The sequence below is a fragment of the Aquarana catesbeiana genome, linkage group LG05, assembly GCF_042186555.1.
Source record: "Aquarana catesbeiana isolate 2022-GZ linkage group LG05, ASM4218655v1, whole genome shotgun sequence".
Taxonomy (NCBI): domain Eukaryota; kingdom Metazoa; phylum Chordata; class Amphibia; order Anura; family Ranidae; genus Aquarana; species Aquarana catesbeiana.
This window is the reverse complement of record NC_133328.1, coordinates 59426290-59452787: the sequence shown is the minus strand read 5'-3', so window position 1 is coordinate 59452787 and position 26498 is coordinate 59426290. Positions and strand designations below refer to the sequence as shown.

At 42.0% G+C, this 26498-nt stretch overlaps 1 protein-coding gene across 5 annotated transcripts in view; it reads left to right on the top strand.

The window, feature by feature from the left end:
• The window catches only part of ARHGAP21 (Rho GTPase activating protein 21), a 266892-nt gene that overhangs the window by 180541 nt on the left and 59853 nt on the right, over positions 1–26498 (top strand). For 3 of the 5 annotated variants that reach the window (XM_073629777.1, XM_073629776.1, XM_073629775.1), the window contains exons 7-8: positions 17508–17537; positions 19424–21473. In XM_073629777.1, coding sequence (XP_073485878.1) covers positions 17508–17537; positions 19424–21473 — 2080 coding nt within the window. Of the gene's footprint in view, positions 1–17507; positions 17538–17997; positions 18270–19423; positions 21474–26498 lie in introns of those variants that run through there. The other 2 variants (XM_073629779.1, XM_073629778.1) reach the window with 2 other exon arrangements.

Here is a 26498-nt window from a genome sequence, read left to right as displayed (position 1 = left end):
CACCTTGCTAGTTCCTTGACACCAAACTTGTCTACCCATGACTTTTGGCACAGAGGTACAGTCATGCTGGACCAGAAAAGGGTCTTCCCAAACTGTTGCTACAAGGTTGGCAGTGCACAGTTGTCTAAATTGTCTTTGTATATACCATAGTGTCAACCGTACCCTTCACTGGAAACACCTCAACTTTATAAGGGGTGAGCAGTTGCTTTTGACTATATAGTGTAGCCTTGCAGACCAGCATCTATATAAAGATTAGGCCTCTAATGGCAGCGCTAACAGGCAAGTTTCACAAGCAATGCTCAAAATGGTGGTTACTAGACTGATAATGACAGTCTTAAGCTGGTCATAGATGATGCAATTTTTTTTCTTGCAACCTCGAGTTGCTGGAAAGAAAATCGATTGATTCCCCCTTTAAAATCTGACTGTGCTGATGGGAGGAATCGATTTTCTTTCTTGGAAATCCCTCCTGCGAAGCTATTGTGTTTTCCTGGAGGGGGGTAGAGCGTAGGGGAGCCATACCTGCCGGGAGAGCATACAGTGATTATTGCTGTTGGCTGCTGGCAATATTCACGTGATCAATCTGACATACTGGTTGTGCTCAAGTCAGTCGATGGATTGACTTTGGTACAATCACCCTGCCCATACATGGTTCAAACCTCAGATGGTCTCTGCTGAAATAGCCAAGATTCAAACCATCTATGGCTGGCTTAAGGGTGCATACACACCTGTGAATGCATCAAATGTTGATTACATGCTAGAACCCCAGCAGAGATTCCCAATGATTATCTGTGGGAAGGATCCCATTTGAAAGCAATAGGAGGTTGTGGCCACTTGCATGTAAGTGCTCATACACCCTTATACAAATAGAGCTTTAGTGTGTGTGTGTTTTCAATTGTTTTGTTACCCAGATATCAGAGGTACAGCTCCTCTGCAGGCTGACTGAAGCAGGGCCTGCAGGGTTGTAGGATGGAGCCTTTGTCCAAATGTATTTTGTCGGTTTAGAAGACAAATTTACTCTCATAACCACTTAAATGATATTAAACAAGAATGCCCATCACCACTACATTTTCATTAATAAAAAATGAATACTTTTCTTAAATTGCCGGCACTTAAAATGCATGTCTTGGTACTTAGCCTTTTGCTCGTTTTAGTATGTTTTGCTGCATTCCTATATGGAAACTGGTCATCTCATTTATTATTAACTTGCCCGTGGTTTTCACTTGTAGTACAAATTGACCTAAAAAAAATCCCTTTGTTCTTCAGATGTAAGTGTGTCCAAACTCTAAATACCCACTACTTCAGCATCATAATTAGCTGCACTTACTGTCTATCAAAGACCATCTAAAACTGATATTTTAATTTCATGAGCATGCAGGTGAAATCATCTCTGGCTTTATGGCCTAGAGAGGAGATTTCCATTGTGGTATACATGTTTGCTGCTATGCTGAGAATGGTCCCTGTCCAGGTTAGATGTTCTATTAACCTCAACTACCAGCTGAGTGTCATAAGTACTGTATATGGATGCCAGTCTGAGTATTTTGAAGCGGCCAATACATGGCAGAATCTGATCATTGGGAAATGCTCAAAATCTTGATCTTGGATAAGTCTCCCTTTTAATATGCTCATGAACTATTCAGTCCATTTCAGGCAGTCACCCTACTACTGTCTAAATAAGAGCACATGGTAGGGCAACAGGTTATATGTGTTTTCTTCTATAGTACTAGTCACATGACTGGTATAGAGGCATTGACCATGTGGTTTATGCCAAAGCAGTGGTTTCCAAAAGGCATACCTTATCTGGCCCTTGGGACGCTATTCCTTCCACTGACACCAACAATGGTGCAATAATTTCTGCAATGACACCAAGAGTGGGGCACAATTCCTTCCTCTGGCAACATTGATGGGACACTGTTCCACCCACTGATACCAAAGACGGGGCACTATTCCTCCCACTGGTACCAATGATGGGGCACTATTCCTCCTGCTGATACCAATAATTGTGCACTATTCCTCCCGCTAACAACAATGAGACACGAATACCAAAGATGTGGCATTGTTTACTCCCACTGACACCAGGATATTTTCTACTCCCACTGGCAACAGTCTGGCCCCCTAAATCTAAAACACAGTAAACTGGCCCTTTGTTGGGAGACCTCTGTGCTAAAGGAACATAATTACCAGCATCCAGGCAATTCTTTGTAGATCTGTGGAATTCAGTATACCCTGGTAGCAGTACCATTGACAGAGGTCTGTCCAACACTAAAAATAAAAAATATTTTGGCTGACGTTTATCTTTAACCACTTCCCGACCGGCGCACACCGATGTACGTCAGCAGAATGGTACGGCTGGGCAAATGGGCGTACCTGTAAGTCCCATTGAGTTTCGCGCCATGCCATGGCGTGAGCGACGGCCGGGAGCTCCGTGAGTCGGGTCGCGGATCCCGCGGACTCGATTGCCGCGGGGATACCTGCGATTACCTCACGGGGAGGGCGAACAGGGAGATGCTGATGTAAACAAGCATCTCCCCGTTCTGCCTAGTGACAGCGTCACTGATCTCTGCTCCCTGTCATCGGGAGCAGAGATCAATGACGTGTCGCAGCTAGCCCATCCCCCCTACAGTTAGAAAACACTCCCTAGTACTGACTTAACCCCTCCCTGCCCCCTAGTGGTTAACCCCTTCACTGCCAGTGTCATTTACACAGGAGTCAGTGCATTTTTATAGCACTGATTGCTGTATAAATGACAATGGTCCCAAATATGTGTCAAAAATGTCCGATGTGTCCGCCATAATGTCGCAGTCACAATAAAAACCGCTGATCGCTGCCATTACTAGTAAAAAAAAATTTTTTAATAAAAATGCCATAAAACTATCCCCTATTTTGTAAACGCTATAACTTTAGCGCAAACCAATCAATAAACGCTTATTGCGATTTTTTTTTTTTTTTTTACCAAAAATATGTAGAAGAATACGTATCGGCCTAAACTGAGGGAAAAAAATGTTTTTTTAATTAATTTTTGGGGATATTTAATTATAGCAAAAAGTAAAAAATAATGCTTTTTTTTCAAAATTGTCGCTATTTTTTTTGTTTATAGCGTAAAAAATAAAAACCGCAGAGGTGATCAAATACCACCAAAAGAAAGCTCTATTTGTGGGGAAAAAAAGGACGTCAATTTTGTTTGGGAGCCATGTCGCACGACCGCGCAATTGTCAGTTAAAGCGACGCAGTGCCGAATCGCAAAAAGTGCTCTGGTCAGGAAGGGGGTAAATTCTTCTGGGGCTGAAGTGGTTAAATGGCACTTACTGGAGAACTGTTGATATCTTCAAGGTGGAGGTTCATCTGTTCCTGGAATATATGGAAAGTATGCAAAAGCAAATTTTGTCATGTCTGAAATTAAACATGACCTTTTTTTGGGGGGTTGGGTTCCATGCTTTCCATTCACATCATACTTTGTTTTATGCTTTGAAGTATTTCCTTGTTCATATTTGCTTTTGGAAATTGACATTTTTTCCAACAAAATTGTGTTAATGGTAATTCAGTATAATCGGTTTTGCAATCTTTTTAAAGTTTTATTTGCCTACGACGTGAGTCATTAGCATTTTTTTGACAGATGCACAGTTGTCTAAAATGTCTTTGTATATACCATAGCATCAACTGTACCCTTCACTGGAAACACCTGAACTATATAAGGGGTGAGCAGTTGCTTTTGACTATATAGTGTAGCCTTGCAGACCAGCATCTACAGTGAGGACGGAAAGTATTCAGACCCCCTTAAATTTTTCACTTTGTTATATTGCAGCCATTTCCTAAAAACATTTAAGTTCATTTTTTTCCTCATTAATGTACACACAGCACCCCATATTGACAGAAAAACACAGAATTGTTGACATTTTTGCAGATTTATTAAAGAAAACCTGAAATATCACATGGTCCTAAGTATTCAGACCCTTTGCTCGGTATTTAGTAGAAGCACCCTTTTGATCTAATACAGCCATGAGTCTTTTTGGGAAAGATGCAACAGGTTTTTCACACCTGGATTTGGGGATCCTCTGCCATTCCTCCTTGCAGATCCTCTCCAGTTCTGTCAGGTTGGATGGTAAACATTGGTGGACAGCCATTTTTAGGTCTCTCCAGAGATGCTCAATTTGGTTTTGGGTTGGGTGTAGACTTGATTAAAGTGCCTTTTTTTTTTTTTTTTAATTCATTGAAGTAACCAAGACAGTGTTGGTGGTTCACGCTCTGTGATGTGATCTAGTCATTTATTTTTTAAATAAAGTCGGTCTAAGCTCTTTAGTCATCAGCATCTAATAGGCAATAGTATATATGGAAGTGTGTGTTAGTTTTAAATGAGAACTTTTTTTTTTATACAGGGTACGTGCAGTGATCCCAGGATTCATGTATTCGCTTATTTTTATAACAAAAGAATAGCCAAGAGTGCAGCTGATTTCCATATAAATGTTTTGTCTGCTTCCTTCTGTCACACTTCCGTGTAACTGGTTCTACAAGGGTTTCTGTCAGTGACTAATCTGTTTGATTTTCCTTAGTAGTTTAAGTATTTTGGATTTTATCATTGATGCCAAACTGTTGCCCCTTTTAGCCACTTTGGCTTATGGAAATATCAAGTTATCTTTAGTACAGCAGTGTGCAAAATACAGCCTCAAACACCAATCCAAATTTAAAATGTTGTATTCACTACAGTAAAGCTTGCCAGCTGGCTGATAAAATAAAAAACCTCTTTATGGCTAGCTTTCTGGTGGGAAAGCTATGGCTTCCAGAGTTTTAAAATTGTTCCTGTCACTTCCACATTGAAATACAACATACTGTTTTGGTCTCTATACTCAACTTCATTGTTCAGTTTTAATCAAAAATACAATGTGTTGTTGGTTTTAAAAAAAAATTATGATGGTTAGTATTTTTAAAATTTGGACCAAAGCGAACTTGACCCTAAAATAGTATCACACGCCTCATTGAGCTATTAATAAAAAGAGAGAAATATACAGTACTGTGCGAAAGGCAGATGTGAAGAAATGTTGTAAATTAAGAATGCTTTCAAAAATATTTTTATTTCATCAATTTACAAAATGCTAAGCGAGTGAACAGAAAAAAAAAAATCGAAATCAAATCAATATTTGGTGTGACCACTCTTTTTTGGCTCAGCATCAATTCTTACACTTGCACACGTTGAACAAAGTAGGGGATTTTGTAGAATTAGAGGCAAGCGTATGATCAATTATACAAAGCTTGAGCCATCTTCATATATAGGTTGAAACATGGTCATTCACAAACAGAAACCACTGTGTAGGAGGCTTAAAAATGGGTGAGCAAGAGCCAAACTCTATTAAGGTGAGGTTATAGAAGATAATTTCATGTCACAGGTCATACACCATGGCAAGACTGAGCACAGCAACAAGACACAAGGTAGTTCTACTGCGTCAGCAAGATCTCTCCCAGGGAAAGATATAAAATCAGACTGGGGTTTCAAGATGTGCTGTTCAAGCTCTTTTGAAGAAGCCCAAAGAAACAGGCAACACTGAGGACCGTAGACGCAGTGGTCAGCCAAGGAAACTTAATGCAGGAGATAAGGCACATCATGCTTGCTTCCCTTCCACATCAGATGTCCAGGGTGCCACCAGAACTGACAGAATCCAGTGGGAACCAGGTACACCCATATACTGTCTGGAGAAGTCTGGCCAGAAGTGGTCTTCATAGAAGAAATGCAAATGTCGAAAAGCCATACCTCTGATGTGGAAATAAAGCTATGCATGAAAATATAGGAACTGGGAGGCAAGAATAATGGCAACAGGTGCTCTAGACTGATGAGTCAAAATTTTAAATGTTGGGCTGTAGCAGGAAGCAGTTTGTTTGTTGAAGGGCTGGAGAGCGGTACAATGAGTGTCTGCAGGCAACAGTGAAGCATGGGGGAGGTTTCTTGCAAGTTTGGGGCTGAATTTCTGCAAATGGAATTGAAGATTTTGTTAGGGTCAATGGTGTCCTCAATGCTGAGAAATACAGGCAGATACTTATCCATCTTGCCTCATCAGGGAGGCGTGTGATTTGCCCCAAATTTATTCTGCAGTAAGACAATAACCCCAAACATACAGCCAATGTCATTAAGCACTATCTTCAGCATAACGAAGAACAAGGAGTCCTGGAAGTGATGGTTTGGCCCCCACAGAGCCCTGATGTCAATATTATGGCGTCTGTCTGGGATTACATGAAAAGACAGATGGGTTTCTAGGCAGCCTACAACCACAGAAGATCTGTGGTTAGTTCTCCAAGATGTTTGGAACAAGTTCCTTCAAAAACTGCAAGTGTACCTAGAAGAATTGATGCTGGTTTGAAGGCGAAGGGTGGCCACACCAAAATATTGACTTGATTTGGAATTCTCTTCTGTTCATTTACTTTTTGATGAAAAATAAATGAAAGTGATTTGTAAAGGCAAATGTTTTCTTTATTAAAAGTAACAAACATTGTCTACTTACCTTCTCTGTGCAACTTGGCCTCAACACATTTCACCTCTCACCTAAGTATGTTTGGTTCAGAGTAGCAGTATGTTAGGCACCCGCTGGTCCAGTAGCTCATACAAAGACATCCAGAGACAGAATTCAAGAAAGTGAATCCTTGAAAACATGAGAAACTTGGGGACATGAGAACATTGGGCAATTGCTAACTTAGGAATTGTGACATGAAACCTGTTCTATTATATAGTCTTCATTTTGTCCCTCCTGGATCTGTGTTGGTGAAGGAATCATAAAGGAAGCATCTGGAGATCCATCAGTTGTCTCCTCGCACTTCACCGGCCTCTTAGTAGAGACTGTCCATTAAAGCTTGGCAGTAATTAGATTGAGTCTGATAATCGTTTCCTGTTAGCATGCAATTGTGCCCGGCATTAGTATGACCTGTACATTATGCAAGTGGTCTGCAGATTGCTACTCACATTCACCTTCTACTTTTATATGTCAGCACGTCAGTCTCAAGGTGGTCTGGCAGAAGATTGCTAAAACATGTTAAAGCAGAGCTTCAGTCAAAAATACCAAGAAAAAAGGAAAGAAAAAAAAAATATTTTCTACAATATTTATTTTAATCCAGAGCTTGCCTGCACTATTTTTCTGTCAAGATGTCCTCAGTCTGATGTCCAGCATGCTTTATCCTACTTCCCTTGAGCCCATTCTGTCATGGACAAACCACAGCCTGTTGATAGTGAAGGGAGAATCGGTATAGCGTTGAGCTCATCTGTCGCTCTGCTTTCTCCTTCTATTAGCATGCTCATTGTCGGCACATGAATGGATTGGCTCCTTTTGCTGCTTCTTCATTTCACATTTCAGGGACTGCATAAGGCTGTTACAGGTCTAAATTGGGTACCTATGGTATATGGCTAGCATGTAAAAATATAACTAATGTATTAATGTTTACAGAGCTGCATTAATCTGAGTCGCTTATATCAGTCTAGAGCTTAGCTTTAGCCTACGTTCACATTGGAGCAATTTGGCATATGATTTGACATGTCAAATCGGTGACTATTGCCGGCAATGGCACCGTCCAAATCGTTTCAAATCAGATTCCCAAAAGTAATTCCTGCACTACTTTTGGTGACTATGAAAATATAAACAAAGAAATAATTTCTCCTGCGCTTGTGAAGGCGTTGCTAGTATAGAGTGGTAGTACTTTCAAAGGGAGGGAATTAAAAGATGATCATGCGTGTCCCACTGCCTAAGCTGACCAGGGGTGGTCCGAAGAGAGCCAGGTGAAGGAAAGAGGTGGAAGGCGCGTGATCTGACGCTTTGATCAAATTGATATAGTTTATTTATATACAGAAACAAATGCATATAAAAAGTAGCTACGTATTAAAAAAAACAGGGTTACAAAATATACACATTCAATTTTAATGTGTATATTTTGTAACCCTGTTTTTTTTAATACGCAGCTACTTTTTATATATATTTATATCTGTATATAAATAAACTATATCAATTTGATCAAAGCATCAGATCACGCGCCTTCCACCTCTTTCCTTCACCTGACTACTTTTGGTGACTTCGGGGGGTGATTTGTATAGACATCTGTGCAGGAACCCGCACAGATGTCTGTCAAATCACCGCTGAAGTCGGACTGCGTTGCCGGGTTGAAATCGTGCACGTTCAGCTGAACTCGCACAATTTCAATCCCGCAGCAGTGTAAACCTAGGCTTAAAGTGGTTGTAAACCCTTGCATATACCCAGTGATGTTACTGGCCTCAGGTTATACAGAGAGATGAAACAAGTCCTCCTACAAGTTGTACCTGTTTATCTGCATTCTTCTCTACATCTGTTTGAAGTGCTAAATTTATAAAGCTTGTCTGAGAGTTCAGAAAAAAGGGGGTGGAGAGCTGAAATTACACTCTACAGAGCTCTGAGGAGAGCTGATTGGAGGGAATGGACACGCCCCCTTCACCCAGCACACAGGAACAGAGCTGAGGCTTGTCAGAGCTTGTCAGAGGTTATTCATGCTGATAGCAGAGGAACGAAGCAGCAGACAGAAATTATATCTGGTGCTCTGGACTAAGACAGGAACACAGTATAGAACGATGTGCTTTGTTCATATTTCATGTCTGAGGTTTACAACCACTTTAAGCTTGCTTGATGATAAAATCTTCACCATCCTCCTGAATACATCTATTCCAAGCTGGCAAATACCGTCATAGTTATTGGCATTCTTCCACCTCCTGTCTGGTATCTGCAAGAACTAAAGACTCATTTTTAAGGTTTTGGGATTTGCTTAACAGAGAGAGGTGGTTGGTTTGGAGGTTTAGAAAGTATTTTGTTGTAATTTTTTTTTTTTTTTCTGTGCCAAAAGCTCTACAACAAGAACTAATCTGCTATCTTCCCTATGCTTCCGACATCCAAAAACATACTTGCAGGCTTTTACCGACTATTCACCTGAGTGTGGTAGGGGGTAATAGAATGTAAGCATCTCTAGGTAGTCACATAATCCGATTGGCCTTTGTACTCTAGATGTTCTGCAGAACCGGTTGGTGATAGATTGGTAAAAATACTTTTTTTTTTTTTTCTTTACTGCCGATAAAATGCACAGAATATCAATTTGCTGACTTACACAGTTGTGTGGCTCTTGTGAATATATTTAAGAAATGGCTGTTTAAACATTTTATTTAAATAGCCTGAGGGGGGAACCTAGAAAATATAGCTGTAATATTCATATTTGGTGGAAATGGTGTCTTTGCAGTGCTGTTAAAGGGGAACATATCACAGAGTTCTGAGGCGGCCATTTTAAGGCCTTCTGTATTATCAACCATGTGTGGTGAACTCAAGAAAGGGACAATTTTACACCCACAAGGAAACCACTTGGATAAGGGCTTCACAGCACATTTTACGTCCTAATGGTGGAGGCCCTTCTTATGATTGCTCCGCTCAAAAACAGAATAGCCGATTTATAGGAACGTGAGCTAAAAGTAAATCATCCATTATCCAATTAATGACAACAGTCGAGGTGACCATGTGCAAAATTGAGTACAAACCTTTGTGCATTTAATGATTAAAAGAAGGTGGTGCACTCACAAGCTATTTGCGGAATTGGTGCTTGTAACTGGCCCTGAAATGGTGTCCAATACAGCCACTCGTGACCATCAGTGAACTAGTCAGATAAAGCTGACAGAGGCACAGTAAGTGCAGGCATGCACTAGAGATCCCATTCCAGGGTGGTAGGAGGTATTGTTCTCTGAGCTGAGGGCTGACCTCTAAAGGAGAGAGCAGCGACTACTCTTGGGTTGCTTGTTGCTGGTCAACGCATTTTGAGGATATATTCCACTTTGTCACCTTGTCCACCATTAGGACTTATAATGTGCTTTAGAACTCCTTATCAAAGTGGCTCCCTTGTAAGTGTATGATTGACCCTTTCTTCTATTTATCACATATAGGTCATGATGCAGGAGGTTGTTGCATCCTTTCTCAGTTTTTATCTTTTGTGGATTCTTCTCTACCACCAGAAGCAGCAAGACTTCTCTTCCACTTTTTTTTGTTGGGCTTTTTCTTTGGACATTACCCATGGTTTCACACAGGTCATCTTTTATTACTTTTGTCTTTGATGTACTCACTACCTGGCGTTCGATTGTCAGAGATCACAATAGAATCGCTAATATTGTGCGCTTATACATTTCTTTTGTATTGGGACTCGAGAGTCGAGCTAGCATCAGCACTAAGGCTGATCTCGGAACACATGATTGCATTCATTGGAGTCTTTTTTAAAATATGACATTCTGAATTTTAGCTTTTAAATTGTATAGATAGCTTTTTTTTTTTTTTTTTTTTTTTTTTTTTTTTTTTTTTTTTTTAGTTTTCATCGTGGTGACTGGTTAGAATCCCTGTCAGATTTTACTACTCCCTCAGAGTTTTCCCCAGGAAAGTGAGGGAAAATGGCAACATGAAGATGGGCCTCAATGAAAAACTGGCAGCGGTTCTAGCCTTTCCCCTCCTAAAACATTTTATTTCTGTGTTGTGGTTGTTTCCTTCACTTCCTATATGGTGAAAGGTTATCTCTAGGATGGGAAGTGAGGGGATAGCTCTGTAAATGAGTCCCAGACTGTGGTAAAACCTTGATAGGAGTTCTAATCCCTTCCCTTTGTTATCCAAAGCTGTGATGTTGACTGGAGCCACTTCTCATTGGTGCCCATACGGTTAGCAAAGGAGGGCTCTCCTGGTGCAAATCCATTACACCTTAGAAGTGTCCTCTTCTACTCTGCATCAGTATGTAGTAATAGTGAATGGTTCTGAGGTTTTGTATGTCTGTTCCTGCTACTCTCTTCTCCAGATAAGTTCAGTGTTAAACTGGACTTTACTACCTAGTGAGCAACCAACATGGAGCAAGCAATACAGCCAGCAAAGTTTTTATTACTTTGAACTCCTGACCTGCAATCTTGTTGGGAGCTGGTGATTTATTAGGTTGACTGGTTTGGAGCCAGCAGCTTCAAAACCAATTCGGCAATGTCATCTCCCATGTTTTTATTCTCACAGGTTTTCCTTAAAGGCCCTAGGTTCTAAACTTCCACAATTTTAATAAGTAATCCTCATGTGATAGAACAAGCGGCTTCATAGACAATATTCTCATTATGATCCTACAACTGCCATGCTTGATGTTTGTGTGATTATGCATTAAGCTGAAATAACGGATTCTTCGTGGTTACTGTAACCTCGCAATGTGGAGTCATTCACACAGCGTATAAGGCAGCGCAGAGATAAACACTGTTAAAAAAAAAGTCTGGGTCTTCCCACTTCCATCTGCTTCTCCTGTACTTAATTAACCTCATCTTACTGGGCAAAGTAACAAAGGAAACCTGTCATCAGAGAGGCATGATGGCAGCAAGTGCTCTTTTTTCCTCCTAAAATTACCAGTTGCCTGGCTGTCACGCAGATTCTAGGAATTCATTACTTTTGAGCCACTGATCAAGGAATATATTAGAGCTAAGGATTTCTGACTGTACCCATCTATGTACCTGTTCTATGTTAATGATTCAGAAGTTATAGAAATTAGTAAATGCAGGGCCGGTGCTAGACTATTTTGCACCCTAGGCAAGACCAGCTACTTGTACCCCACCCCTCTAAAAAAAATAAAATGAAAAAACTGTACACACTGCCCCCCCCTTCCTGCACACACTGCCCCCCTTGAATCCTACACCCCCCTTCCTGTATACACTGCCCCTCTTATCCCTACACCCCCTTCCCACACAAACTGCCTCTCTTCCCGCACCCACTGCCCTGTATAAGACCACCTGTGATGTGTGTTGCCCCTTAACCACTGACCTCTCCATGCTGGCTGGCGATGACAGGCGGCAATCAGGGCTTTGGGCTGACTTCAGCTGCAGCGATCATCATCATCCAGCGAATGACCTTGTCCGGTGCCAGAATCTCCGCTCACTTCTGCTGTGTGCAGGTGCTCTGGCATGTGCGGGGAAGGGACGGCGGCTCTAGAGGTGACATCCACCAGGGAGGAGGTGGTGTCAGAAAAGGAATCTGGCACTGGCCATGGCTGCGCCCTAGGTGGCAGTGTGCCCTAGGCGGCTGCCTAGTTCACCTAGTGGTAGCACTGGCCCTGAGTAGATGGATATGACTCGGAAGGAAAACTACCATTTTCAAAGGTGGTCAGCACTGGCAGCGTGTGTTTTTGTTTTTTCTTTTTTTTTTTTTTTTCACAATAGATTTTCTTTACTTTAAAGCTCTCTACAAAGGAGATTATAAATACTCCACTCCTTCCATTGCCCGTACCTCCCAATGCCACTGTAGTGCAATTTAAATAACCACTTGAAAAATCTTCTAAATCCAGCACTACTGGAATTACCCGATTCCTAGCCTAATTCTCTTTCCATAGTCCCCGTGCTTGGTGGGTCCTCCCGTCGGCTCTGTCACTCCTGTATGCTCTTGGCAGTTGCAGTACCATTATTCCCGCTGGCTGGCAGCATGTGAAGTGAATAATGACGCTCATTTTTGGTGCTTTTTTTTTGTTTTTGTGATGGTCACTTTTTAAAGGATGCCTGAAAAAAAATGTAGGTGCCAAATGCTGACCTCCTCCTTTAATTGCTGGTTGCTGGGCTGTTGCTCAATGCCTTGTTTAAAGTAGTGTTGACTGCTGAAATGCAATCCACTGCAAATTGCTTTTCAGAGTGCATTTGACAAGCATAGGAAGCATAATATCACCTCCTCACTACCTAGCTGCACCCTGTCTGGCAGACATACGTCTGGAGACGCAATGAGGATTTAATACATGCACTTATCTGCATTATCTTTGTGACTATATTGGTATTTTATATTTTTAATAACGAGTCCATGCACTAGTCTGGTGCGCCTCCTTATTATGCTTACCTCCTCACTACCTTTTTAAACCCCTAAAAACAAAGAACCCCACCACCTATTCACTTGAATGAGCTGCGTTCTGCGCAGGTCATTTTTGCTACATACTGTAACTATAGCTACGTTTTTTGGCTATATTTAAATACTGTAGACACCTGTATGGCTGCCTTTTACAGCTGTTTTATCACCAACGCTCCCCCCAATCCCACCACTACTCATCCCAAACAAACAGAATAAGGAAGACAATGAGAGGTTCAGACACCCACAGAGGATATTCAAGGAGGCGGAAAATATATTGGAAACTTTATGAATCATACAATACAGGGCCAGTAGTGGTTGCGTATTTTTGTTTTGTTGGTTTTTGTTGTGTTTTTTTTTTTTTTTTGTTTTTTGTTTGTTTTTTTCTTTTGTAGAATAAGGATATTTAGTGTTACTTGAGTTTGTGTCTTTTAGATCTGTCTAGAGTTCAGCCTTAATAAGAAAATAGATGAAATCCTGACATATAAAGTAAGAATGCAGGGATATGGACTTGCTTGTTTGATTCCTGCACATATTCAGTAGTAACCGTGCCGAGTTTCCCTATACACAAATGACTGAGATTACAGGCCATTTAATCCTACCGCTCTGTGATTACACGGACATGGCCTCTGTGCCCTTTATGGGTGTAATCTGGCAATAGAATGAACTCCATCATTTACAGACTCTGAATCACAAGTATAAATAATTTTTTGCCTTTTATCCACAAATCATGCCAAGGTAGGAGGACAGATTGTTCATGAATTCAGGAGGCAACAGATACTAGTGGGTAACCAATGGAAATCTACACCTGCTATAACTATACAGCCTAGGCACATTGATTTCTTGGATTGGCTGCAGGCCTGGACAAATCTTCACAAAATCTAGGAGCCAGTTCTAAGGGGCCCTTCTGATCTGTGCTGAAAAGCCAAACTCACCCCGTCTCCATTGGTGCACCCCCACCATGAACCTAGAAGACGGAGGACCTCTTGTGATAGAAGAGATATATTGTGGGGGACAGCTCCTGATTAAAGGTGAGTATTGCAGCCAGGGGGTATAAGAGCCTGCAGTTGGGGTTTAGCTGTCATCACTTTGTGGCAAAACTTGACACTCTGGTGTCAGTATGTAATAGCTGGCAAGTGGGGAAAAAAAGCTTTTCCCTGAATGAAAGTCCTAATGAAGCAGCATGAGGTTATGAAGTTGCAGATATAAGATTACAGACCGTGTCGAGCATGATCTAGGTATGAGCGATCGCAAACGAGGGATTCATTGTTGATTAAAATATCAAGCAGTGCCAAACGTATAGACCAGTGTTTCTCAAGGCACCCCATCAGGTCATGTTTTCAGGCTTCCCATTATTTTGCACAGGTGATTTGATCAGTTTCACTGCCTTAGTAATTACAACTAGGGCTGAAACAACGAATCGATTAATCGACAACTAATCGATTATGAAAATAGTTGACAACTATTTTCATAATCGATTAATCGGCCAGCCGATTATTTGGCCTGCATACAGAATGCATATTTATTTACATATCAGGAAATACAGTGCAGCACACATACAGCTCAGTACACCATCCATACATGTCAGGAAGTGCCTGAGAACTTGTGAATGTGTGAGGAGCAATGCCTCATGGAACATGTAGTCCTGGGCAGGAAGTGAGTGAGTTTAAAAGCAGAAGTTTTTTTACCTTGCTATAGGGGCACACTATACTATAATTTGCAGCTTGCTATTGGGGCACTCTAAAGGCAGGAGGAGCCAGAGGCATCGGTGGGGGACCCCAGAAGAGAAGAATCGGGGCTGCTCTGTGCAAAACCATTACACAGAGCAGGTAAGTATACATGTTTGTTTTCTAAAAAAAAAAATTACTTTAAAGACTGTGCAGGGAAGATCAGCATCTGAACCCAAAGAAGGTGGAGGCTGATAGACTGGAGGTAATAGAAGGCATTACTATTACATTTAAAGTAAACTTTTACATGGAGGCAAGCCAGATTACGTGGGAGCAGGGCACATTTCAAGGAGGCAGGGCACATTACGTGGGAGCAGGGCACAATACATTTGCCCCAGTGTGAATGGGGTCTAAATAAAAAATGTGATCTGAGTCTGATATTTACCAGATTCAACATCCAATAGTATATACAGTATAACTCTTCTGTCTGTTATTCTCAGAGTGGATTAGAGATTTTGCTCCCTAATCATATAGTTGATTATTTATATTTACCACTGCATATAGATTTTGAAGAATAAATTGCCATTTTTTAACTTTACATATTAAGTTATACACCACACTTTTTTTAAGGTTATTATCCGATTAATTGAAACAATAATCGTCCAACTAATCGATTATGAAAATAATAGTTGCAGCCCTAATTACAACCGCTGTTTCATCCGAGGGAAACCCTGAAAACATGACCTGTTGGGGCACCTTAAGGACTAGAGTTGAGAAACACTGTATAGACCGTGCTTTTCCTCACTTAATAATTTGAAAATATTTTTTTGCTTTCATGGCGCTCATCCACTCCTTCCACAGACTTTATGGCTCTCATCCACTCCTTCCACAGACTTAATGGCACTCTTCCATTACTTCCACAGCCTTCCTGGTGCTCGTCTATTCCTTCCACAGCCTTCCTGGTGCTCGTCTATTCCTTCCACAGCCTTCATATGGCACTCATCCACTCCTTCCACAGCCTTCATGGCGCTCATCCACTCCTTCCACAGCCTTCATGGCGCTCATCCACTCCTTCCACAGCCTTCATGGCGCTCATCCACTCCTTCCACAGCCTTCATGGCGCTCATCCACTCCTTCCACAGCCTTCATGGCGCTCATCCATTCCTTCCACTGCCTTCATGGCGCTCATCCATTCCTTCCACTGCCTTCATGGCGCTCATCCATTCCTTCCACTGCCTTCATGGCGCTCATCCATTCCTTCCACTGCCTTCATGGCGCTCATCCATTCCTTCCATTCCTTTCACGGCGCTCATCCATTCCTTTCACGGCGCTCATCCATTCCTTTCACGGCACTCATCCATTCCTTTCACGGCGCTCATCCATTCCTTTCACGGCGCTCATCCATTCCTTTCACGGCGCTCATCCATTCCTTTCACGGCGCTCATCCATTCCTTTCACGGCGCTCATCCATTCCTTTCACGGCGCTCATCCATTCCTTTCACGGCGCTCATCCATTCCTTTCACGGCGCTCATCCATTCCTTTCACGGCGCTCATCCATTCCTTTCACGGCGCTCATCCATTCCTTTCACGGCGCTCATCCATTCCTTTCACGGCGCTCATCCATTCCTTTCACGGCGCTCATCCATTCCTTTCACGGCGCTCATCCATTCCTTTCACGGCGCTCATCCATTCCTTTCACGGCGCTCATCCATTCCTTTCACGGCGCTCATCCATTCCTTTCACGGCGCTCATCCATTCCTTTCACGGCGCTCATCCATTCCTTTCACGGCGCTCATCCATTCCTTTCACGGCGCTCATCCATTCCTTTCACGGCGCTCATCCATTCCTTTCACGGCGCTCATCCATTCCTTTCACGGCGCTCATCCATTCCTTTCACGGCGCTCATCCATTCCTTTCACGGCGCTCATCCATTCCTTCCACGGCCATCATTAACTTGAGTAACTGTTTACGTTTGCCACGCATGCATTGAAAGGCATTGAAATGGTATGAGCCATTTTCCTGAGTATAACAAAGCAACCAAAGATTGGTTTAGCAATTTCTGCCATCCTTCTGGTGGATTTATTTCGGCAACCCTCCAAATCTTTAAAACGCTTCCTATTTAACATTCCAATTCCAAGTACATTTCTCAGCAAATATTTTGAAGATTCCAAAAAAAGAATTGAGCTCTAAGAATCTGACCCTACCCTTTACATAGTGCAGCTGCCCCAATCTTGAAATAAACAGTTTGTAAATATTGCACGATAACTGGCCAACCAAAATTGCCTAAAACTTTTCTCGTGTGTGCCATGCTGGGATGTGTAGTCTCACTGCAGCCGCCTCCATTTTCCAGCTGCCACATTCACAGATTGGATTAATAACGTCTGGGACAGGCATTTTTCCGGGATCTGGGTATAGGGAAGCAATTTCCTCCACAGCATCTTTCTAATTTTAGCTGGAATGTGGAAAAGGGGCAGCTTGCAGTCAGCTGAGAGCTGAGCCTATAGCCACGTCTGTATGAGAAGCCTCGCTATTCGGGATGCATAATAGAGCATCACTGTCGTCATCCACAAGCTGCATGCTACTGAAAGCTCCTGGGAGCGAAGGCTTTAATTGCTGTAGTGGAAGGAAGGATCTGTAAGAAGCGGTGGGGCAACCTACATGTTGCAGGAGGGATACACATCAGCACTGCCAGAGAGGTGTTTTTTCTTTTTTTTTTTCTTCGTCCTCTAGCAGCAGAGAGCAATCCTCACAATGAGCATATGTGTGCGAGACCGAGCAGCCATAGGAGGATATAGCAATGCATAATCTGCTCCACCGCCCTTGTGCTTCTTTTGGTACCTTCCACAGAAATCAGTGTACATGTATTTTTAGCTCTCTGTAGCCGGCATCAGTATGACAACATAATTCAGTCTTTACATCAATAAGCTGCTTTTCCTTTTTTTTTTTTTTTTTCCCCCCCTTTCTTACTATGCTTTATTTCCTGCCCAGCTGCAGTTTCCAAAGGATGTCACAGCTCTGGTAAGACACACACATGAGCCTTGTCTCTCTATGGAATGTTTTCATTTTGATGTAATATGTCTGACACCCTAGCTCGTTAACACCGGAACCGGTTTTAGCTACGCCTGTCTCTTGAATCCGTGTCTTGTTTAAGTGTAGATGTGCATGCACTACCTTGTACAGATTGATTTCATTTTGTTTTTTTTTAATTTATTTTTATTTTTTAATATTTTAATCGTGCTTGGTAACCCTGTGTTGTCTGTGTATGTTGCAGGAGGCTAAAAAACCTCGCCCCTGCCTTTAGTAGTATTCGCCTTGTTTATGACTGCAAACATTGAGCTTTATAACCTTCTGACTGCAAATGTGAGAAAAAAAAAAAGGCAGGCCGGTCGCTCCTTGCAGTAAGTATGTCACAGGCAGAGCAGGAACTGCTGTAATATGATACCACACCTGTACTATATAAAAAACCTCCGACAAGCCAATAGATTTTTGTCTTTACTGCATTGACAGCCACTGCAGTCAGTCCGTTCTTAATTGCTCACAACTGGAACCTTTAAACCTGTCTTGCTATGCTTCTGTGAGCCGGTCTTACATTCCAGCGACTGCGATTTCCCTTGTTCCTGTAATCCCTACGTGTGCTGCGCTCATTTTGACATGATTGCTGAAATGCATTTCAATGCTAAAGGGAAATGGGCAAAGCGGAGAGAATTTAGTTTAACTCTTTTCCAACGTAGTCAGTCTCTGAGGCTCAAGGTAAGCTTAGGCTTAGCTAACAGATTATTTGTATCAGTTTGGATCCCATTAACGACAATTTCTTAACTGCTCTTAGTGGCTCTCATTTTAATGCTGTTTAACTGATCTGTCACTACATCCTGCTCCTTTGGCTGGTTTGTTTTAACTTGTGTTTACTTTGTAACATGGTGACACCAGCACTTTGCATGCAGTTAAACCTTAATTTTAAAACCATACATTTGTGGTATTGTGTTATGTGTAGAGCTTATGGTTTTTGTGTTTCCCAATACTATGTTTGAGAACAGTGGGGGAGCAGACCTTTTAAATGTCAAATCCATTGAAAAATGCATATTTTATTTTTTGGCAGTTGCCGACAGGTTCAGTAACCCAACTACTCCAATAACCCATCTCTGGTAGTAAGAGTTCTCCATTTTCATTTCAAGCACGGTTTACCTGCCATGATCTTTTCAAGGTGTTTCTGCCCACGCTGTTGGACTTTCCATGTTACAGCTTATGAAATGCAGCAGTAGACGTGAAACCTCTTGCTTGGCTTAGGCCAGCCATAGACTGTTCCTGCTGAACTGGCCGAGATTCGAACAATGTATAGGCGGGCCTGTTGTACCCAACTTGATCAATCGTTCATGCAAATATCATTAGCGGTTGTTATAGCCACTAGCAATATTCACTCTCTTCTCCTGCTGGGGATGGTCCCCCCACCGGGAGAACACAATGGCTTTGTGGGAGGGATTCCCTTATCAACACTATTTGGGTTGATGGGGGAATCAAGTGGTTGCAGGAAAGAAAATTGCTTAATGGCTGGCCTTAGGCTTGGCCATACGTTATACAATTTTCCTTTAGCTTTAACCCAAACCATATATTGAGGTTAAACCTAAACACTTTGTATGCAATCATGCATGCTCTTTGCACTACAGTTGAAGGTAAATCTAAAGGGAATTGAATAAGAAAATCGTATAATGTATGGCCAACCCTAGTAATGGCTGTGGAAGAGCTAAGTTCTCTAGAGAACAGATCTTTCCACTGTTGCCACCATGATCAAGAAGCCAATGAACGATTCCAACCTGTAGCTTTCACCAAAAACTAAAGACCTTTCAGTTCTCGTTATGCTTGTGTTCCTTGTTGTCCAAAGTTCCTAACTTTGTTCTCTGTCTTTCTAGGCATATTCCCAGGATGCTTACCGAAAAGGAAATTACGCCTTTAGTGGTAAAGCAAATAATATCCCAGAACCCCCACCTATATGCTACCCCCGAAGAAAATCTCTATCTTCAGTGATGGCACAACCGGCTGAGATTCCACCTCCAGGCACATCACTGTCTAAGCAACAACCTGTGCAGCCGGACAAAAACCACCATGTAGAAATCCAAGTGCCTCCATCACCATCGGACATTGCTAAGTCCAACACTGCTGTATGTGTCATCAATGAATCTGTAAGAACAGTTATTGTGCCTTCTGGGAAAGTTGTAGATCTGTCATCGGCTACAACAAATTGTACTGGTCCTTTACATAGGACTGAGCCATGCATGAGGACTGCAACACCGCCTTCTGCTGGACTTCCATCAGTGCCAGTGGAAGTCAGGCAAATGGACAATGCTGGATTAATTGGCAAACCTCTAAGCTATGGTGGACAAACCGCTGCCATGGATAGTCCTAGGGGAAGTTTGCATGGAGAAGATTTTCCAACTTTTAACCTCTCGTCTAATGGTTCTGTGCCTTTGCACAGAACCGAGAAATGCACATTTATAACAACGCCAAGAACCACAGCACCACCCTCTGCTGCTGCTTCCTCAATGCCTATCGACTCCAGACAAATGGATAGTTCCGGTTTAATTGGGAAACCTCCAATGTATGGAGGGCAATCCGACAATATGGATAGTCAAAGGGTGCTTGGTCATGGTGAATCACCATCTCCTACCAATCACTACACTTCTCACCAGCAAATAGACTGGAGGAATTACAAAACATATAAAGAATACATTGACAATAGACGTATGCATATGTATGGCTGTCGAACAATACAGGAGAGATTGGACAGCCTTCGAGCAGCCTCTCAAAACCAAACTGACTATAATCAAATTTTGCCAAACCGCGTTTCTATTCAAGTTCGACGTCGAAGTACTTCTCATGACAGGGTTCCACACCCTGCGCAGATAAGGCAGCGGAGTATTTCCCAGGAACGGCTAGAGGATCCAGCACTGGTGAAAGATTGGCCTCGCAGTGCTTCCCAGGATGCAATACCATTACCAGCCATGCTTCCCCGAAGCCCTAAATCTAAGTCATGGGATTTTATATCCAGAAAAGGGGGCAGATTAGACCACTATAATGCCGATATTCCGGAGTATAATGGTGAAAGAAGGCACAATTATAAATGGACTGGATTTACTGAACAAGATGACAGACGGGGCATTTATGAACGATCTAGGCAACATTCCTTTCACATGTCTCTCCGTTCTCCAAACTTCCCGATGGGACCTGTTGCCTATAGTCCAGACACTAGACGAGTGAGTGGCCGTGTTTTACCTTCAGCACATCCCTTGCAAAAAGCTCCCACTGACCTGAAAAGCACCCCCCTCTCAAGGGACTTTCACAGTTCTTCTTTTCGATCACCCCACTCTCGACCGATCCAGTCTGAACGATTTCCAATTACTAAAGCTAATTCTGTGAGAAGCTCCTCTAATTATGGACATAAACCCTATCCTAGTAAAAAGGTAGATGATGGAATTGTCAAAGACCAAAAAGTGGTAAACCACATTAATAGTGGCGTAGTAAACCTGCAGACAGTGTCCCCAGCAGATGGCTCTCCTAGTTCCCATCTTGATTCCTTCATCAGATCCCCAATTACCTCCTCTACGCCAATTCCCACAAAGCCTGTGAAACAGGTGACTGCTGGCTCAGCTACCTCTGATAAAGTGGATGTTCAAAATGGACAAAGCTCCAAAGCTAAAGACTACGACTTGAGCATGGAATTTAATTCCGTGGATCCAGTGATTTTAAGGGACAAATCCCCAAGTGGTCGTCAGACCCCACAGCCTATAAGACAACAGTCTTACATCTTTGCTGTGAATGACCCGGACGCTGCAGCTGCAACTGACACTACTTGCTGGTTACCCAACGATGCCAGACGAGAAGTTCACATCAAAAGAATAGAACAGAAGAAAGCTTCTAGTTCCAGTTCACCTGGGGATTCATTAGCCTCCATCCCCTTTATAGGTAAGCCAAACGTGTGTGTATATACATATTTATTATATTTTTATTTTGCACATCTGCACTTCCCCTTTGACATTTTTTTTTTCCAGGCCTATTGTACCCTTGCTTGACATTCATTTTAGTCCCACACTTTACATCAATTTTTCATAGTATAGATAAGTGGAGAACCTGGTAGTAGCTGTAAGACCAGAGTGCTCTACAGCTGAAGGGCGCTTGATCTAGGACCCTGGAAAAGGGGTTTACATTATTTTCACTTGTGCCTTCCTTATAATAAAGCTGGGATAACTGATATAGATATAGATATATTTATTTATTTATTTTTTTTGTGCAGAATGTTAGTGTGCAGAATGTAGGCTTATGCTTTAGAGTCCCACTATTCGTAACAAGCAAATAAAATTTAGAAGAAATTTAAATACCACACCCCTCAGATCCTGGTGAATACATTTGATGTTCCTAGGCAAACAGACCAGCACAGGACCATTATGTGGGCTGTAACATTCATTGTGGAATGGTACAGGGTCAGTAGCTATCGAAAGGTGAATCTCAGCTCAGAAAGCCCTTAGAAATACGAAAAGGCAGTGGATAACATTCCTTACCGAAAGTACACCTGTTTCCCACACATAATTTAAACCACCATTTTGGGGCTTAGCCTTCGTTGCCGATGCATTTACTATAAAACTGGTGACATTTGTGGCTTGAAGGTTCATGCTGCGAGAATAGGTTAAGCCAATGAAAAGACTGCGTCATTTGTGTTTGTTTGACATTCGATGTGAAGGAAAACTGAGATTGTGGAGTTGGCCATAGCAATTAGATGATGATCCTTCATTTGGATAAAAGATGCTTTCATGGATGCTTCGTTTGGATTAAGATTCTTTGTGTTCACATATACATACATACATACAGTTCAGTGTACAGCATACAAATGGGCTGCTGGTTGCCAGTACAGTGCATGGTTGGTGAGAAATTTGCAGAATCTTTCTACATGATTGATTTATATACCAGCATTTGAAAATTCATGCTATACACATTTCCCAGTTGTTCAATGTGTTCGTTGAAATCACAATTTGTTTCCTAGAAGTCATCTAATATCTGTCGCTGCCTTTAAAATCCCTCAAAGTTAACAGGTTAGCTTCAGAGCCTGGAGGATAAAGAGCATTTTCTATCTGCTCCCCCACCATCCCGTTCACCTGCTGGAGAAAAACCTGGTAGTTTCTGCTATAGATATGCACATGACTCTGTTCCTCCGTAAAAGCCACACCTCATGCTTGAAGAGCATATTGATTTGGTCCAAGCATTATCACTTTGGGAAGAGTCTTTAGCCCAGTGTAAATCTGGACAACTGGGTGCTTGGTTGGAACATGCACAACAAGGTGCACGGTGCTTGAATGGGTGGAGGGGAAAGCCTGGGGAGCATATGGAAGGTGCTTCTAAACCTCCCTGCTCTAAAGTAAGCCTTATAGTCTGCCCTAAATGGATAAAGTACAGTTTTACTTGAGTGCCATTATTACATCTACAGTATGCACAGACAAAAGGGGTCTTAAAGTGGAACTCTGGGATAAGCCTAATGCCCCTACACACGATCGGACTTTCCGACAACAAAACTGCAGATTTTTGTTCGAAGGTTGTTGGTTTCAACTTGTCTTGCATACACGCGGTCACACAAATGTTGGCCAACAATTACGAACGTGGTGACGTACAAGACGTACGACGAACTGAGAAAAAGGAAGTTCAATAGCCAGTGCGGTTCCTTCTGCTTGATTCCGAGCATGCGTGAATTTTTGTGTGATGGACTTGTGTACACGCGATCGGAAATTCCGACAACAAAGTTTTGTTGGCGGAAAATTTGAGAGCCTGCTAGCCAACATTTGTTGGTGGAAAGTCCAACAACAAATGTTCGATGGAGCATACACGCGGTCGGACTTTCAGCCAACAAGCTCACTTCCAACATTTCCCGTCGGAAAATCCGACCGTGTGTACACGGCATTACTGCTCTTAAAACGGCCTCCTCTGCCTCCCAACATCTCTACTTACTAAGCTGTGTAAGAAAGATGTATTATTTTCAGGCCGCTCCATTCCAGTCATGTGATCCCACTCTCCCGTGTCAGCCAGTGCCACTGCCAGATAGGACAATGAGTTGTGGGGTGCCTGGTCTATGGGATTACAAGCCCAATAATAGAGGTGTGGCATGGTCACTGTACTCTCAATGCTGCTTTTACTAGCAATTTTGCAGTGAAGGGTGCAGTAATGTTGATTCTAAGCTAATAGTCTGCCATTCATAATGGTTGCCTTTAGACTCATTTATGAGAGTCTGTGCTGATCATGGTGTAATGTGAGGAGTAGGGGAACTTGAGTCCTGGCTTTCTAAGCTTGGTCTGAAGATGCAGCAGCTTGATGTATTCAGCCCTGTTTTTTATCTGCTCGTGTCCCTTTAAAAGAAGACCACTTGTGAAAGTGGCGTGCTGCAGTGCAGCTTCTCCTGGTATTCAGCCCACACTGTGCATCACTGATAACATGTGTTTTACAGGTCGTGCACAACATTATTCATATGACGAGCATTGATGAAACAGTCTTGCTTCATCACCTCCTAACCGCCTTTACTCAACCTATAAAATCTTTCTATAGTTACATCTCTCAACTCTGAGAATTCCATGGTGTTTTTAACCAATTTTATTAGGTCTTAAATTTGTAAGGTAAGAAAAACAGTTTATAAAAGCTTAATTTGCTGCAAGTCCAGTTTATAAAAGTGTGACACATCTAGACACATCTAGTCTTGGTCTCTGTGACACACTCTGGGCCATTAAACAATATGGTAATTTCTGTCGTCATGCTCCATGTGGGGCGCACTGAGCATCCTTCACATAAACAGCATAGTGCACCTATGTTGAAGAGGATTTGCAACGTGAGCTAGAAACTGTCAAATTGTACGAATGTTGAAATTTCTGCATCCTGTGTATGACATCTGTGCTACAATGTGGCCTGACCAGACAGAGATCCTTCCATCAGGCTAACTGCTCATAAGGCAGCCCTATCACCCACCAAAATAAAAATACATTAGTGTGACTAAAAATTAAATATCCATCACAATATCAAATTGATACAATTTCATAAAAAATAAACTGCACATGTGCTGAAAAGTGAAAATCAAATAAGGTACAATAACCCTCAAAAGTGTCCTGTGCTCAATATCAATAAATTGAATAAAGTCCCAAATCATAACTATACAAGTCTTCTTTCTCTCATTTTATAAAGTCCAGTGCAAGAGGGGAAACCTTTTTCCATTATTAATTATGAAAATTAGGTGCGAAAATAAAGGTTTTGCTTTCCTTCTAAACTTCCACCATCAAATGCACTAAATCACCAGAACATTTTTCTGGATAACGCCAGGCGTCGAAACGCATAGGGCGAAGCTTTAGACATAACATCACCACGCACGCCAGGGCCGGGCTTGCAGCTAGGGAGTGCAGCTGGCACTGGTCTGGAATACGAGATTATGTGCGCTTTACCAGTTTCCATTGTGGCACTGAAGTATGTAAGTGTATGGTGGATTTTTTTTTTTTTTTTTTTTTTAAGAGAGCGATTTAGGGTTTTTACACTGAGAGCTTTTTCTTTCTTCTGACTGGGTCCATGTACATTCTGTGGCTACTAATGTTTTTGGGCAGCTCTGTTTTGCTCTGCAGCTTGCTTATCTGCTCCGCCGGCAAGCCCTGCCTGTAACACTCCCTGTACAGTGACAGTGCGTCCGGTGTGCCTAATAACCAAAGGTCCCTGCGTTTCTTAGTCTGGTCATACATGTAATCATTTTGTTTCATTCAACCAGCGGGTTGAGCAAAAAAAAAATTCTGATTTCCCCCATCCACACATTCGAGGTGAATGGGGAAATCCCTGTGCTATTGTATTCTCACAGCGGGGTGACTTCTCAGCCATCAAAATACAATGATCAGTGCTGCCGGCACTGATCATTCGGAGAAAAAACAGGCAGGTTGTATACAAGATAGATTGACTATCAGATTGACTAACAGCCTGCCCATAACATGGATCAAAATTTGGCCTCTGCTGAACTTGCAGACTTTTGATCCATGTATGGCTGCCCTTAGAGGCACTGTGCGCATGCTTGTTCACACAAATAGACATGGCAGACCAAGAGAATACTTCCACATGTATAGTTTATTTGGCCCATTGTGTTTAGAAGAGCCTCAACACCACGTGCTGGTTACATACAATACAGCAAATTGGGAAGATCCCCAAAACACCATGTAATGGTGACACAGCATATTTAGAAGGTCCTTCCAACACCATGTTCAGGTGGCATAGGCGGTACTAGAAAGTTCTTCGAACAACACGGAAAACATCTTCACAAAAGTAAGGAGGGATTGAAGGATAATATGGAACTACTCTTTGCAGTAGGGTCCTCTTTTACCTCATTGAGTCTGCCATAGGCAATGTTACATAGTTGAAAAAGGAAAGACTGTCTGTTGCAGGCCCTTGGATCATAACTTTAAGTCCTGGAAGGTTTAGCCCCTTCACGACCAGGCCATTTTTTGCGATAAGGCACTGTACTACTTTAACTGACGATTGCGCCGCTGTACCCAAATAAAATTTGATGTCCTTTTTTTTTTCCCCCACAAACAGAGCTATCTTTTTGGTGGTATTTGATCACCTCTGCGTTTTTTTTTTTTTTTTTTGCGCTATAACCAAAAAATGACCATTTTGAAAAAAAAAACAATATTTTTTACTTTCTGATATAAAACACGCTGAATAAAATGAAAAAAAAAAAAAATCTAATTTATTCCTCAATTTAGGCCAATATGCATTTTGCTACATATTTTTTTTTTAAAAAAAATCCCAGTAAGCATATATTGATTGGTGTGCGCAAAAGTTATAGTGTCTACAAACGATGGGATTTTTTTAAATGGAATTTTTATTTCTATTTTACTAGTAATGGCGGCGATCAGCGCCATTCACCTGACAGTTTTTTGGGGACCAGTGACTCTAATACAGTGATCAGTGCTAAAAATATGCCCTCTCACT